The sequence below is a fragment of the Bos indicus genome, chromosome 4, assembly GCF_029378745.1.
Source record: "Bos indicus isolate NIAB-ARS_2022 breed Sahiwal x Tharparkar chromosome 4, NIAB-ARS_B.indTharparkar_mat_pri_1.0, whole genome shotgun sequence".
Lineage (NCBI taxonomy): Eukaryota > Metazoa > Chordata > Mammalia > Artiodactyla > Bovidae > Bos > Bos indicus.
This window is the reverse complement of record NC_091763.1, coordinates 37,999,008-38,011,841: the sequence shown is the minus strand read 5'-3', so window position 1 is coordinate 38,011,841 and position 12,834 is coordinate 37,999,008. Positions and strand designations below refer to the sequence as shown.

Here is a 12,834-nt window from a genome sequence, read left to right as displayed (position 1 = left end):
TTTTCTCCAATCTACTCTAGTCTCCCTGTTCTGTTCTTAACCAGGAATGAATATTAAATTGTACAGTTTAGGCTGATGGTCATAACTATTAAGCAACATAAATTGTGCCTACCTCAAGTCACATTCTGCTTTAAAAGCTGTAATAAATATAGATTAATTAAAAAGAAAAAAAATTATATCTACCTAGATTTTACCTCAGATGAGGTATTTCAAAATTACCTGGAGTCATATAGAATACATCTGAAATATATATTATTGTCTATAACCAAGAGTTTGATTGAATTCAGAGAAAGCACACAATAAATCTGAATAAATCTGAAATCAGTTAAATTTGCTTTGTTTACATGATACTAAGTAGCCTGCTGGAATGTTATATATTTCAAGGTTGTTTTAGTATCACTCAAACATAGATATAGTATATATGTGGCAAACTTTTATTTAAAAAAATCTCTAATAATTCATGAGTTTATAATGTTGTAAGTTATGTGATTGGGAAAAATATTTTTTACTTTTTTCTTAATTACTCATGGATCCCAAGATTTAAAAAAAAAAAAAGAGCAGAGCACTGTTCACCAAGAAAAAGTAATACGTTTATGAGATACAAACACAAAGAAAATACAGAACATTTAAAAACACATCACTACAATTCACACAGATAATATTACATATATAATTCAGTTTGTTATAGTTTTCTTTGTATAATTATGTACCAACATGATTTTTTTTATGACTACATTTCTTATCTGCTTAATTGAAAAATAACATTTTAACTCAATTTAACTTCATGTAAGTTTCATTTTGTTTCCTTCTCTGGTGTCCTCTTTACACATTTCTTAATTTTGGGTGCTGCACGATGTCTCATCCAAATTAGTTTAAACAATTTGCTGGAGATTAACATGCTTTTTTAAATCTGATCTTTCCAATACTTAACAAATGTTTTTGATAAGTATTTTTTGATGTGTTTTGATATTTTATCAAAGCAAGTTTCTCATAGTCTTTGATGACTATGAGTACATATCATCCAAACATATAAATGAGAAAAATGTGGTTATTTTTACATGGTTGTATGTAAATAACTGTCATACTTCAGAATATCTAGAAACATTTGTATGTCTGGCACCATGATGGCAGAATCTATGATTGAATAAATGAATTTGTCAAATTCTCTCCAGATAAATGTACATCATGCATACAAAGCTTTTGGTGTTTAGTTTTATGATTGATCTGTTAGTTTTTATTCTATTTTGCTATTTTACAGATAGTATTATTGATGAGCCTTTTTTTCTTCTGTAGAAGTCATTATATATCTATATATTTATATACATATATAACGTGTGTTAAATGTGGACTGTGAAAAACACAAGAGTTTCCATATAACTCTTACTTAACTATGATGGTTGATTTAAACAACTGGCTAAAGTAAAAAAAATAGTGTTTTATTTAATTGGCTAATTATCAATAAAAATGGTCAATTCAACAGCTCATAGAGAAAAAAACAAATCAGAAAGTAACTGGTCTATTGGAATTTCACTAGGAAAAGCAGTCTCTTCTCCTTCAGATCCAGTGGTTACTTTTGTCCTGATCTAACCTACACTTAAACTTCTAATATCACACTGGTATCGAGATACAGAAGAAAGAAAATCCTTTTTGTGAAAATATATTTTCCTGCAAGCCCCCAGGGAAAATGTTAGATTTAAAAGAAGAGATGTTAGCTTAGAGCTTTTCCATCCCCAAAGTCATGAAGTAATACATTTTTACTGGATGAGAAATATTTTATTTTTAGGAGTCAAGCCACACTTATATTCAAATGTAAACCATGGAGGGAGAAGAAAAAAAAAAGAACCAAGAGTAATAAGTCCTCTTGGCATGGGCAAAATGTCACATTTCTGTAGCTCTTCAATCTTGTCCTCTAATTTAGACTTGGTCAGGTCATTTTCTAAAATCCTTTTGGTTCTATATGATTTAATAAAAAATCACCATAAAGTTTTTAGTTAAATATGTACTTGCCATATATCACTTGTTCTATATGAAAAACTAGTAAAACAATTTAGTGCAAAAAATATGAAATAATGCAAAAAGGAAACCCATGGAAAAGGCTAACTGAACATACAAGGAAAGCTTCAGCTCAAATACCTAAATTCACAAAAGCAATGTACAAAGTTCAAATTTTAAGATCTAAACAGTGCTTCATACATATTGACCAGCATATGGATAATACTGTTGTTTACTGTCAATATCATATTAGGTACTAAGGTTTTAGTATGTAATACAAAATGTACAATGTACAATGCTCGTCAACTATGGCATTCACAATGAGAGAGAAATTAAAATACAAGCCTTTTATTTAGTAGATTATAAAACTGCATTATGCTAACATTAGGGACTCACCTGAACGTTCTCAAGAAAACATTCTCTGAATTAACAAACACTGATCTCACAAATGATAAATAATTTTCTACTACAAAGTCTAGTGGAATAGTCAATGGCTCAAAACCTTAGTCATTTCACAAACTGAAAGAAACTAATAACTTTAAAAATAACTTTTGAAAACAAAAGAAACATACAACAAAAAACTTTCCAACTATAGATTTAAAGGATGACCATATTTTATTGACACAATTATTTGATAATGGTTTTGGAAAAGTAGACACCACAAAAATCAAACAATCAAGAAACAACGATAAAAGGATAAATTAAAAAGAAATAAAGAGCATGCTATGAAATCTATACACAAGATAGAATTTCCATTTACAAGAAATAAAACTGAAGTAAACATGCAAAAGACACACCAAGAAAAATAGAATACATTCTTGGAGAAGGAAAATCAAACATGCAGAAAAATAAGAGTTTGAGTTTTGAGAGTAGCAAGGTAGTTTGAGGCCCAATTTACCTTCACTGTCTGACATGGCATGTTGGAAGTCATCCATGATGAATGCTATGTCACGGTCATAGCCTCGAGTCCGTGATTCTTCTCTCATGTGTTGTTGAACTTCAGGCAAAGAGTGACTGGATCCGAACTGGTCCCTGGTGTCTGCAGATATTGGTGGCAGGGGTCCAGCAGCAGCCCTGGCCATTCCCATTGGCTGTCCAACAGGACTGAGTGGACTTTCCTCTTCAGAATTCTGGGCCACAATTGGTATTCTTCCTCTACTCTGGCTAATAGGCAAACTAGTAGGCTTAGTTCTCCCAGAAGGTGATGCATGACTAAAGGAAACATCTAGAGCTTCAGCCTCTTGAGCTTTCAGTCTTAGAGAAGAGCTAGAAGAATCTCTTTTAATTGATAAATCTAGCCCATAGACAGAGGAAGGTCTGGAAGAAGGTCTTGACCTGCTGCCACTGCTGTATGGCTTATCTGCTTCATCCTGCAGAGCTGACCGTATGGTATTTCCTAAGGTGCCCAGTCCTGTGCCAAGAGATGATCCCATAAATTTTTGTTGGTCTGTAATATTTTTTCTGAGGCCAAAAGTAATATCATCTTGAAGAAGCCTTGCCCTGGAAGAAATGCCACCAATAGATGAAGTGCTTGAAGTCATATAGGTCGAATAATCAGGTTCAAGGTCTCTACTTTCTTGAATAGGTGAGAATTTTGACATTTTAGGGTCAATTAGTGATTTCTTATGCTTTGACTGCTTTTGATAAAGTATGGCAGCTGGTAGTTGTTTTGCTGCTTGTTTTTCAAGTGTGAGTCTACTAATGCTGTACTTCTCAGATTTTGGAAAATGTCTGTAACTAGTATCAGCATGGTAATAATGGGAAAGACCAGCAAGGTGATCTAAGCTCTCTGCTCCTCTACGGAATTCTTGTTTAATCTGTTGTTTCAGAAGCTTTAACTCATAAGGATCCTCCATTGGGTCCTCCTCTGCTTTCACGTAGCTATGCAATCTGGATGAAGTCTGCAGAGGTGCTAGGAAATCTGTCACTTCTTGAGACCTACGTGTCTCAGTGGTTCGGAGGAGACGGTCTGTTTTTGACAGATCTTTTTCATGAAGGCTAAACGCAGTGCTTAGAGCTGCTGTTCCTTTGGTAATCTCACCAATGTCATCAATTAAGACATAATTTCGTGAAGTATGATGGTCAATATCTGCATAGAAAGAATCTGCAGATATGCTTGATATTGGACTGCTTGCCATGCTACTTCTTTCCTCCAATCCTATTCTCAAATCTAAGCTGTTGTACTTACTACCGAGATGGGAAACAGCGTATGTACTATCAGTAGAAACAGGTGCTATCATCAGGGGTTGGTTGCGAATCACCTCATAGTTTGAAGTTATCTTGGGCTCCAAATATAATGCAGTTTGCCGTGGCTTTTGTTGTATCACCATCATCTGTGATGGTAACTGATAAGAAGGTTGTGGGGTTGGTGTAGGTTGAGCTTGAGGTGTGAAAGACATTGTTGCCACAGCTTGGAAGGTTGGCTGAGTCTGATAAGGTGAAACTTCCTGATGGTACAGAGTCTGTTGCTGAAAGTGGGATTGTTGGGTGTATGGGGTAGGTGCTTGAGTAGGAAGAGCAGGGGAAGAGTATTGGTACTGGGTATAAGGACTCGTAGGAGGGACTAGCTGAGATTCTGTTTGGGTTTGTGGTGGAATAAACTGGTTGAATTCAGTTTGGGGAGCAGTTCTTGGTCGCTCAATGGCATGCTGACTTTCAATTCGGGTTGGTCTGGCGCTGCTGACCTCACTGTCAGACATGTAATCACGATCCTCAGCTACTCCCTGGAGATAGGCTCTCTCTCTCTTTTCTCTCTCCTTTAATAAGGCCTCTTTCCTCCTGTTAATCCCCATTTCTAGGTACCGTAACTTAGCATCAATCTCCTTTTCTTCCTCATCAAGTTCTGCTTGTTTCTTCCTAAGCTTGGCAGATTCCCTCTCCACAAGATCAAGCTCTCTGTCTATATCCTGGAGAATCTTGGCTCGGGCCATCGTATTGGTTCTGCAGATCCTTCTCCTGGAGACTGTGCCCATTGTGCTAAAGGCTGACTGAGTTCCTGTGGAGGTCTCTTCAGGTGGTGGGTTTGGAAGAGTTCTCTTCACTTTTTTCTGAGTGCCAGAGGTTGTTGCGGTTTGAGAACCTTTTGCCTAAAATTAAGTAAATAAAATACAATACTTTACTATCAAGGAAAAAAGTTAAAGGTCAAAAAATAATTTACATTTAAATAAAGATGATTTCATATATGTTTTAGCTTTGAGCACATAATAAAATTGTACCTATAATTGCAAGTATCAGTCACAAACAGTTAACTGAGAAATAATTTTCCCCTTCTTAGTAAATTGTTACATATTACAACTTACCTAACATTAGAAATGAGTTTTGAAATCAGGCACAAAGTGCATTGCTAGGCAGGCTTATATTTTAGTTAGACTCTTGGAAGAACTCTAAAAATTAATTTTTCATCATATGTACTATACATATTGTTACTTACTGAAGGTATGCCCAGAGTACTTGTGTTAACTATCTAAAATTTAAGTTATATTAGTTGAAGATACTCATTGTCAAGAGAATTGTTTGCTTCTGTCTCACCATTCCTCTTTCACCCCCTGAAGTGTCTGTCAGTCCTAAACCAATCACGAAATGTTTTGAAATGAAATCCTCTCATTCTCCACTATCTTTTTTCCCTCCCATAAGAGTTACCTGAACTAATTTCCTATTTATTCTTTCAATATTTTTGTAACAATGTGAATCAATTTTTTTCAATGTTGCTATTATATTCTTTGGTGATTTTAGCTTCTTATGAATATGCTTTAGTAACTACCACAGGAAGCAAAAGGAAGTGACCACAAACAGTACAAAAATTCATTGAGGGTTTTCTGGGTGGCTCAGTGGTAAAGAATGTGCCTGCCAACGAAGGAGACACGGGTTCAATCCCTGGTCTGGGAAGGCCCCACATGCCACAGAGCAACTAAGCCCATGCACTACAACCACTGAGCCTGTGTTCTGAACCCGGGACCGCAACTACAGAGCCCTTGTGCCTTAGAGCCCGTGCTCCACAATAAGAGAAACTGCCTAAAGGAGAAGAGTGCACACTACAACTAGAGAAAAGCCTGAGCAGCAACAAAGATCCAGCATAGCCAATAAATAAATAAATAAAATTATTTAAATAAACACGCTGAAATCTTTAAAAAATATCAGAGAAAGCATATAGGTAAACTGTCAGATGTTTTCCATTTTATTTGGTTAATTTGTCATAACTTGCATTCTAAGAATCACTGGTCTTGAGAATCATTTAATTTCAGAATATCGGAAGACGTGAGATCATTTTGACTATGATTAAAATAAACTGATACACTCAAAGCTACCCAAGCATTTAGTAGCATATTCCCCCAACTAGATCTCAGGTTTTCGGCCTTCTAGTTGCATATTCTTTACAAAATTCTTCTTTTTTTGCTTTTTTGTACTAATAATCCAAAGACATTAATTCTTCCCTTTCACCCAATCACCAAGTATTAAAAACCAAAAAAATATATATTCATTCAAGACCTGTACTTCCACTGTCTTTTTACTATTTCCAAATTTATTTCCCTAGGTGTTTTAAAATCTGTTCTCTGTTGTCATTTTTTTTTCTTCTCCACTTACCTACCCTCATTGTTTACCAGAAATAATATTCATAAGCAATACCATAAAGGTCAATTAAGGTTTAAACGTATTTCTGAAATTTAAAATATTGAATGAAATTCACAATTACTAAACATCATAAGCCTTTCAAGTATGGTTTTTGAAACTGTAGCTTGTTTCTCACAGAGACCTTGAGGAATATGGGCAATGGAACCTCAAAAGCAGCTGTTTGGTGTATTATTTATTCTCTCTCATCCTTATTTCTTTTAATTTTACTTACTACAATCAAGTCATAGAGCTGTTATTAACAGTCAATGAGACCTCTGTGCAAAATGTTTGGTACATACTGTAGTTGTTTTTTAGTTGCTAAGTCATAGCCAACTCTTTAGCGACCCCCAGGGACTGTAGCCCACCAGGCTCCCCTGTCCATGGAATTTTTTCTGCAAAAAAACTGGAGTGTATTACCATTTCCTACTCCAGGGGATCATCCCAACCTAGGGATTGAGTGCTTTGGCAGGCAGATTCCTTACCACTGAGCCACATGCAATTCTGGACTTACTATAAGGCACCCATTACATATCATTTCCTTGCAAAATCCTCTCATTTCTACAGAAAATTATGGATGTTTGATAAATTCACATTCTAAATGTTTAAAAAACTGTTTCTTTGCAAAAAAATGAGTGTGCTGACCATAATAGTAAATAAATGAATAATTATTTAATAATTTCCCCTAATACTAACATATATATGTTTTCTATTTTTTAAAAAAGTTTTTTCACAATAACCTTTTTGGTTCTTTGAATATCATGGAGTTCAATAGGAGACTGAAATTAATGACCATTTCTTTTCCTTGAGTTGCATTTAGTAGATTTGGTATCTGGATAAGAATTTTCAAGTTTAAACTGTTCATCTGTACTACATAATTGTGGTTGTGAAATGGTTTGAAAAAGAAAGTTTCACTGTGTTACTCTGAAACTGTAATAGCATAGCATTTCAAAGTAAGGATTTCCCACCAAAGGAGGTTAAAAATACCCACTAACTAATGTAATACAAAAAGTGGATCCTGGCAGAGAGAAAGCACACAGAACAGAGAAGGTAACAATGCAATGGAACGAATAGAGAGAATGAAAGAAATTTCTGAGGTGAACACACACACTTTGAAAATTAATTTTTAAAATTACTGAAGGTACCCATTAAATGGGCGCATATATATATATATATACACACACACACACACATTAAATGAAAGAATAAATAAATAAAAAGATAAAACAAGAACCTGTTCAATTACTTTTAAACTCTGAATCAAGAAATGAATTTCCCTGAATTCACTGTGTGGGATGAGAGTATATATGAAATCACCAGAAAGATAAAAGTATGAGGAACTGCAAAAAAGACAACTATGTTAAGAGTAATGGTTATAATGAACTAAACTAGAAACTGATATTAGTTCTTACTGTTGATTGCTCATACGTGTATATGCTACTGCTACTGCTAAGTCACTTCAGTTGTGTCCGACTCTGTGTGACCCCACAGACGGCAGCCCACCAGGCTCCCCCATCCCTGGGATTCTCCAGGCAAGAACACTGGAGTGGGTTGCCCTTTCCTTCTCCAATGCATGAAAGTGAAAAGTGAAAGGGAAGTCACTCAGTTGTGTCCAACTCTTCGCGACCCCATGGACTGCAGCCTACCAGGCTCCTCCGTCCATGGGATTTTCCAGGCAAGAGTACTGGAGTGGGGTGCCATTGCCTTCTCCAATACGTGTATATAATTTATCTGAATTTATGTTTAACAGTTTATAGTTCTCACTTGACAGAGTGAGCTTAGTCAAGCTCAGTCTTTGGTTGTTTTCGAAATATAATCCTAGGTTAAAGAAACATTCCAGGTATTAGGGATTTCTAATTTTCCTTCAGGGTTGCAAACATTTAATGATACATGACTTCTGTTTATCAATATTTTGTGGCCTAGGGACGTGAGTCATAGAAACAAGTGACAAAGTTGGTTGGTAGTAGCTAGACATTGGGTTGGCCAAAAAGTTTGTTTGAATTTTTCACACCAAACAAGCTTTTTGGCCAATCCAGTACTTAATGAGCTAGCTCAGCTAAGCACTCAGTCCCCACAAGACAAAATAGCTTTGCTGTTCTGTACTACTTGATAACAAAGCTGGAGACTTGTCAAGATTTTAGCTACATTCCTCCCAAATGACAGGAAATGTAATGTGATTGTAAGCTTAGTCTCTCAGGCTAGACTCAGTTTCAATCCTGGCCCTGCCGTTACCAGCTGTGAGAACTTTAGCAAGTTGCTTAAACTCCCTGGCACTCAGTTTTCCTATATGTTGAGGAGATTATTGTTACATTATCAGTTTGTCTAAGGAGTAAATCGGGCTTCCCTGGTAGCTCAGATGGTAAAGAATCCATCTGCAATGTGGGAGACCTGGGTTTGATCCCTGGGTTGGGAAGATCCTCAGGAGAAGAGAACAGCTACCCACTCCAGTATTCTGGCTTGGAGAATTCCGTGGACAGAGGAGCCTGGCAGGCTACAGCGTGTGGGGTCACAAAGAGTCAGACATGACAGAGTGACTTTCACTAAATCATTTAAAACAAGTAAAGGGCCTAAATTAGTTATTATTCCAGAGAACAGAGAGAAATAAAATAGAGAATTTAAAGTGATGTCTTGCCAACTTATAATTTAAAAAGAACAGCCTTTCTAGATAATAACTTCTAAAATGACTAATTCTAATCAATATAATGTAAAATAAGAGTGCATGCTCAGGGTGTCCAACTCTTTGTGACCCCATGGCCTGTAGCCCGCCATCCTTCTCTGTTCATGGAATTTTTCAGGCAGGAATACGGGCGCGGGTTGCCATTTCCTATTCCAGTGGATCTTCCTAACCCAGGGATCAAACCTATGTCTCTTGCTTCTCCTGCACTGGCAGGTGGATTCTTTACCACTAGGCCACCTGGGAAGCCCAGAATAAGAGTAGAGAACTCTAAAGTAGAGAACTGAAACAATGTAATTGCTTAGAAAAAAGAGAACCATCAAAGCAAGTTCATCATGATTAAGGATGATGCAGTTGGAGGTCATGATTAGAGACAATAATAACAATCTAGAAAAATCTTGGTGTTTAATAAGATTTTCTTGCCTTGATGACTAGCCTGGTCAAAGTTTTCAAACAGATCTGGTGCCCTTAATCTGAAAAATAATTGTACTAAAAACAAATATTTAAAAATACTTGTGCAAATAATAGACCAAGGGAAAGGAAAGGAAGTCCTAAGAATAGAATGGAGGTTTAAAAAGATTTGAAGAAAAATTAATTTCAATCGCAATAGTGATAGGAAGCAAACAAACTCCAGCATAAGTTTGCTGTCTGAAGATATTTTAAACAACACTTCTTGGAGGAGCCCACTGATACCATGCATCTTATATGATAGATGAAATGCACTTCAGCCTGGTGATGCTTTAGTTTCTGTGAGGTGGAAATACATACAGAAGGTGGTTGAATGCAAACAGAAAGAGGAAAAATGGAGAAGCAAAAAACAAATATATATATATATATTTATATTTATTTTTATATATACACACAAATGAAAGTTAAAGTCACTCAGCTGTGTCCAACTCTTTGCGATCTCATGGACTATAGCCTGCCAGGCTCTACTGTCCATGGAATTCTCCAGGCAAGAATACTGGAGTGGGTAGCCATTCCCTTCTCCAGGGGATCTTCCCAACCCAGGGATCAATCCCATGTCTTCTACATTGTAGGCAAATTCTTTACCATCTGAGCCACCAGGGAAGCCCACACACCAGTGTGTATATATATATATATAGAGAGAGAGAGAGAGAGAGAGAATATAATTCATAGGTGATACATAATATAAATGCTATATATAATATGTATTTTATATGTGTGTGTATATATATATAATATATAAAACCTTGAAATTTTATCTATATTAAGGTCTCCACTCATCCATTTCCTTTTTTCTTACAGGTGGAAAAGGGAACCCTGCTTATTACATACTGTTTAAATTAACTCTAATATGTTAACTACCAGGAAAACCATCAAACTCTAAATGTGCAATCACGGTTGATGACTTGGAATGCAGTGTACGGGGTGGCACGCATCATAGAGAAAATTGTAACAGCCCAATTTAATTTCCTCCAATCATAATGTGGCAGTCCACATGGATAACATAGACACAGGAGATACAATCTCACAGGACTTCAGCAAAGCATTTTACATTATCTTTTGACACAGTTGCCAACTTTTGGATGTAACAATAAAAATAGTCAGGCAATTTGTTAGGGATCTGCATGCAGACTATGACTACTCATGGCCCAGCATCAATGTAAGTAATTAATCTTTCTTAACCTTGGCACTACTGACATTTCTTTCTAGATGATTCTATGTTGGGAGTGGGAGGACTGTTTTGTGAACTGTAGAATGTTTAGTGGCAATTCTGGCCTCTATCCACTCAGCACATCCTATTCTAGTCCTGTCAATCAAAAATGCCACTATACAATGTCAGGTATCTCTAGGGGAAGACAGAGGCAAAACAGTCACTGGTTGAAAAATCATAGATGTCACAGGACATACAAGATGGTATCTTCAGAACGAGATCCCTAATCTATTGTTATTTAGCTTATAGAGAATGCTGGTATTTGTACGTTTTAGTGTCTTTGTCTGAATGGAAAAAGCAGAAACTTGGATGACAACTTGAAAAAGAGAGCTCCTTGGATAAAAGGTGAAAGAAAAAGAGATATTCTAGGCTATGATAACAATCTAAGCAAATTAATAAGGAGAGGAACATATTAGATTTTGCCTTGTATCAATTATGATTCTAAAATCAATCTCTTTATTAGATAGGATGATTCGCACCTTTTGGATTAACATGAATAAATACTCAGAAGATATTCAACCAAGATTTAAAAAACACAGTTTGATTAGAGAACATGGAGAAAAAAAATAGATGCTTACAACTATTAATGAGAATGTCTCTTTCAGTGCAGAAGATTAATTTTTCTAGCTTAACCCCGTAAAAATCTTGGGAAATTTTCCACTGGTGCAATAACTAAGGAAAAATCAGAGGATACGGAATTCCTAGTCTGAATGAAAAATTATGTAAATGCTACAACTTTGTTAAAAGTTGCTTGCTATTCTGAGTTCAAAAGAAGATCAATGGTGTAATTAAAAAGGGATTACAAACTTTAGAGGAAACAACAGTTATCTAGTTTGAGAAACTAATTACCCGAATCACTAAGGGAAATCAACTGGATAACTAACCTCAACTTTAAAATTGAGAAATATTTTCCATCTTAAAAATAATTTAAGAAAACAAGAATCAAAACAGTAACAACAAAAACCAGAAACACATATCTGATAGCTGAGTGCAAAAAACTAAGTGCATGTTTACTCTTTACTGTACTGACTGAGATTATGAGTAAGACTGTCCTTCAACTGTGCAGTATAATATACAGAACTGGAGGACAGAAATTGCTCTCAGAATCATTTGTCTCGCCTTATTGGAATTCTCACTCATGGCCTGTATTTACTTGATTACGAGAGAAGTCTTTGTCTTTGGAAGAAGAATACTACTTATACATATTATAAGTTCTCTGATATTTTTACTTCTGCTCTGTACCTGGTCGTTCCTTCTCATTAGGGTATAAATATCTTTCTATAAATGTCTATGCCTTTTAAGTATTAGGAAGGTAGATGAAATGTCTAGGATATTTGTCCCTTCAAACAAGATAGCTCTTATAAGGAGAGTTTCACTCTCTGAAATGTCAATGAAAGCATTAAGTCACCGTTAAGGGGGTCTCTCTACCCCACTATCTATAGTTTCCAGTTTGGAGACAAAATAGCAGTTGAATATAAAATATTCAGCATTCTATCCAATGCATTGTATCATTAATAATGTATTCCCCAAATAGACTCATTTTTAACATTCCACCCCGACCCCTACATAGAGCTAAAATAGATTCTAAATGTTGAGTGCCAGGGCTCAGTTATTTCTACTGCTTTGAAACTCCAGTACTCTGGCCACCTCATGCAAAGAGTTGACTCATTGGAAAAGATTCTGATGCTGGGAGGGATTGGGGGCAGGAGGAGAAGGGGACGACAGAGGATGAGATGGCTGGATGGCATCACTGACTTGATGGACGTGAGTCTCAGTGAACTCCGGGAGTTGGTGATGGACAGGGAGGCCTGGTGTGCTGCGATTCATGGGGTCACAAAGAGTCGGACACAACTAAGTGACTGAACTGAACTGAACCGAAGATATA

The 12,834-nt window shown here is 36.1% G+C and overlaps 1 protein-coding gene across 8 annotated transcripts in view; it reads right to left on the bottom strand.

Annotated features, from left to right (window-relative positions):
• The window catches only part of PCLO (piccolo presynaptic cytomatrix protein), a 398,862-nt gene that overhangs the window by 159,438 nt on the left and 226,590 nt on the right, over positions 1-12,834 (bottom strand). For all 8 annotated transcript variants that reach the window (XM_070787660.1, XM_070787662.1, XM_070787664.1 and 5 more), the window contains exon 7: positions 2,891-5,078. In XM_070787660.1, coding sequence (XP_070643761.1) covers positions 2,891-5,078 — 2,188 coding nt within the window. The remainder of the gene's footprint in view (positions 1-2,890; positions 5,079-12,834) is intronic.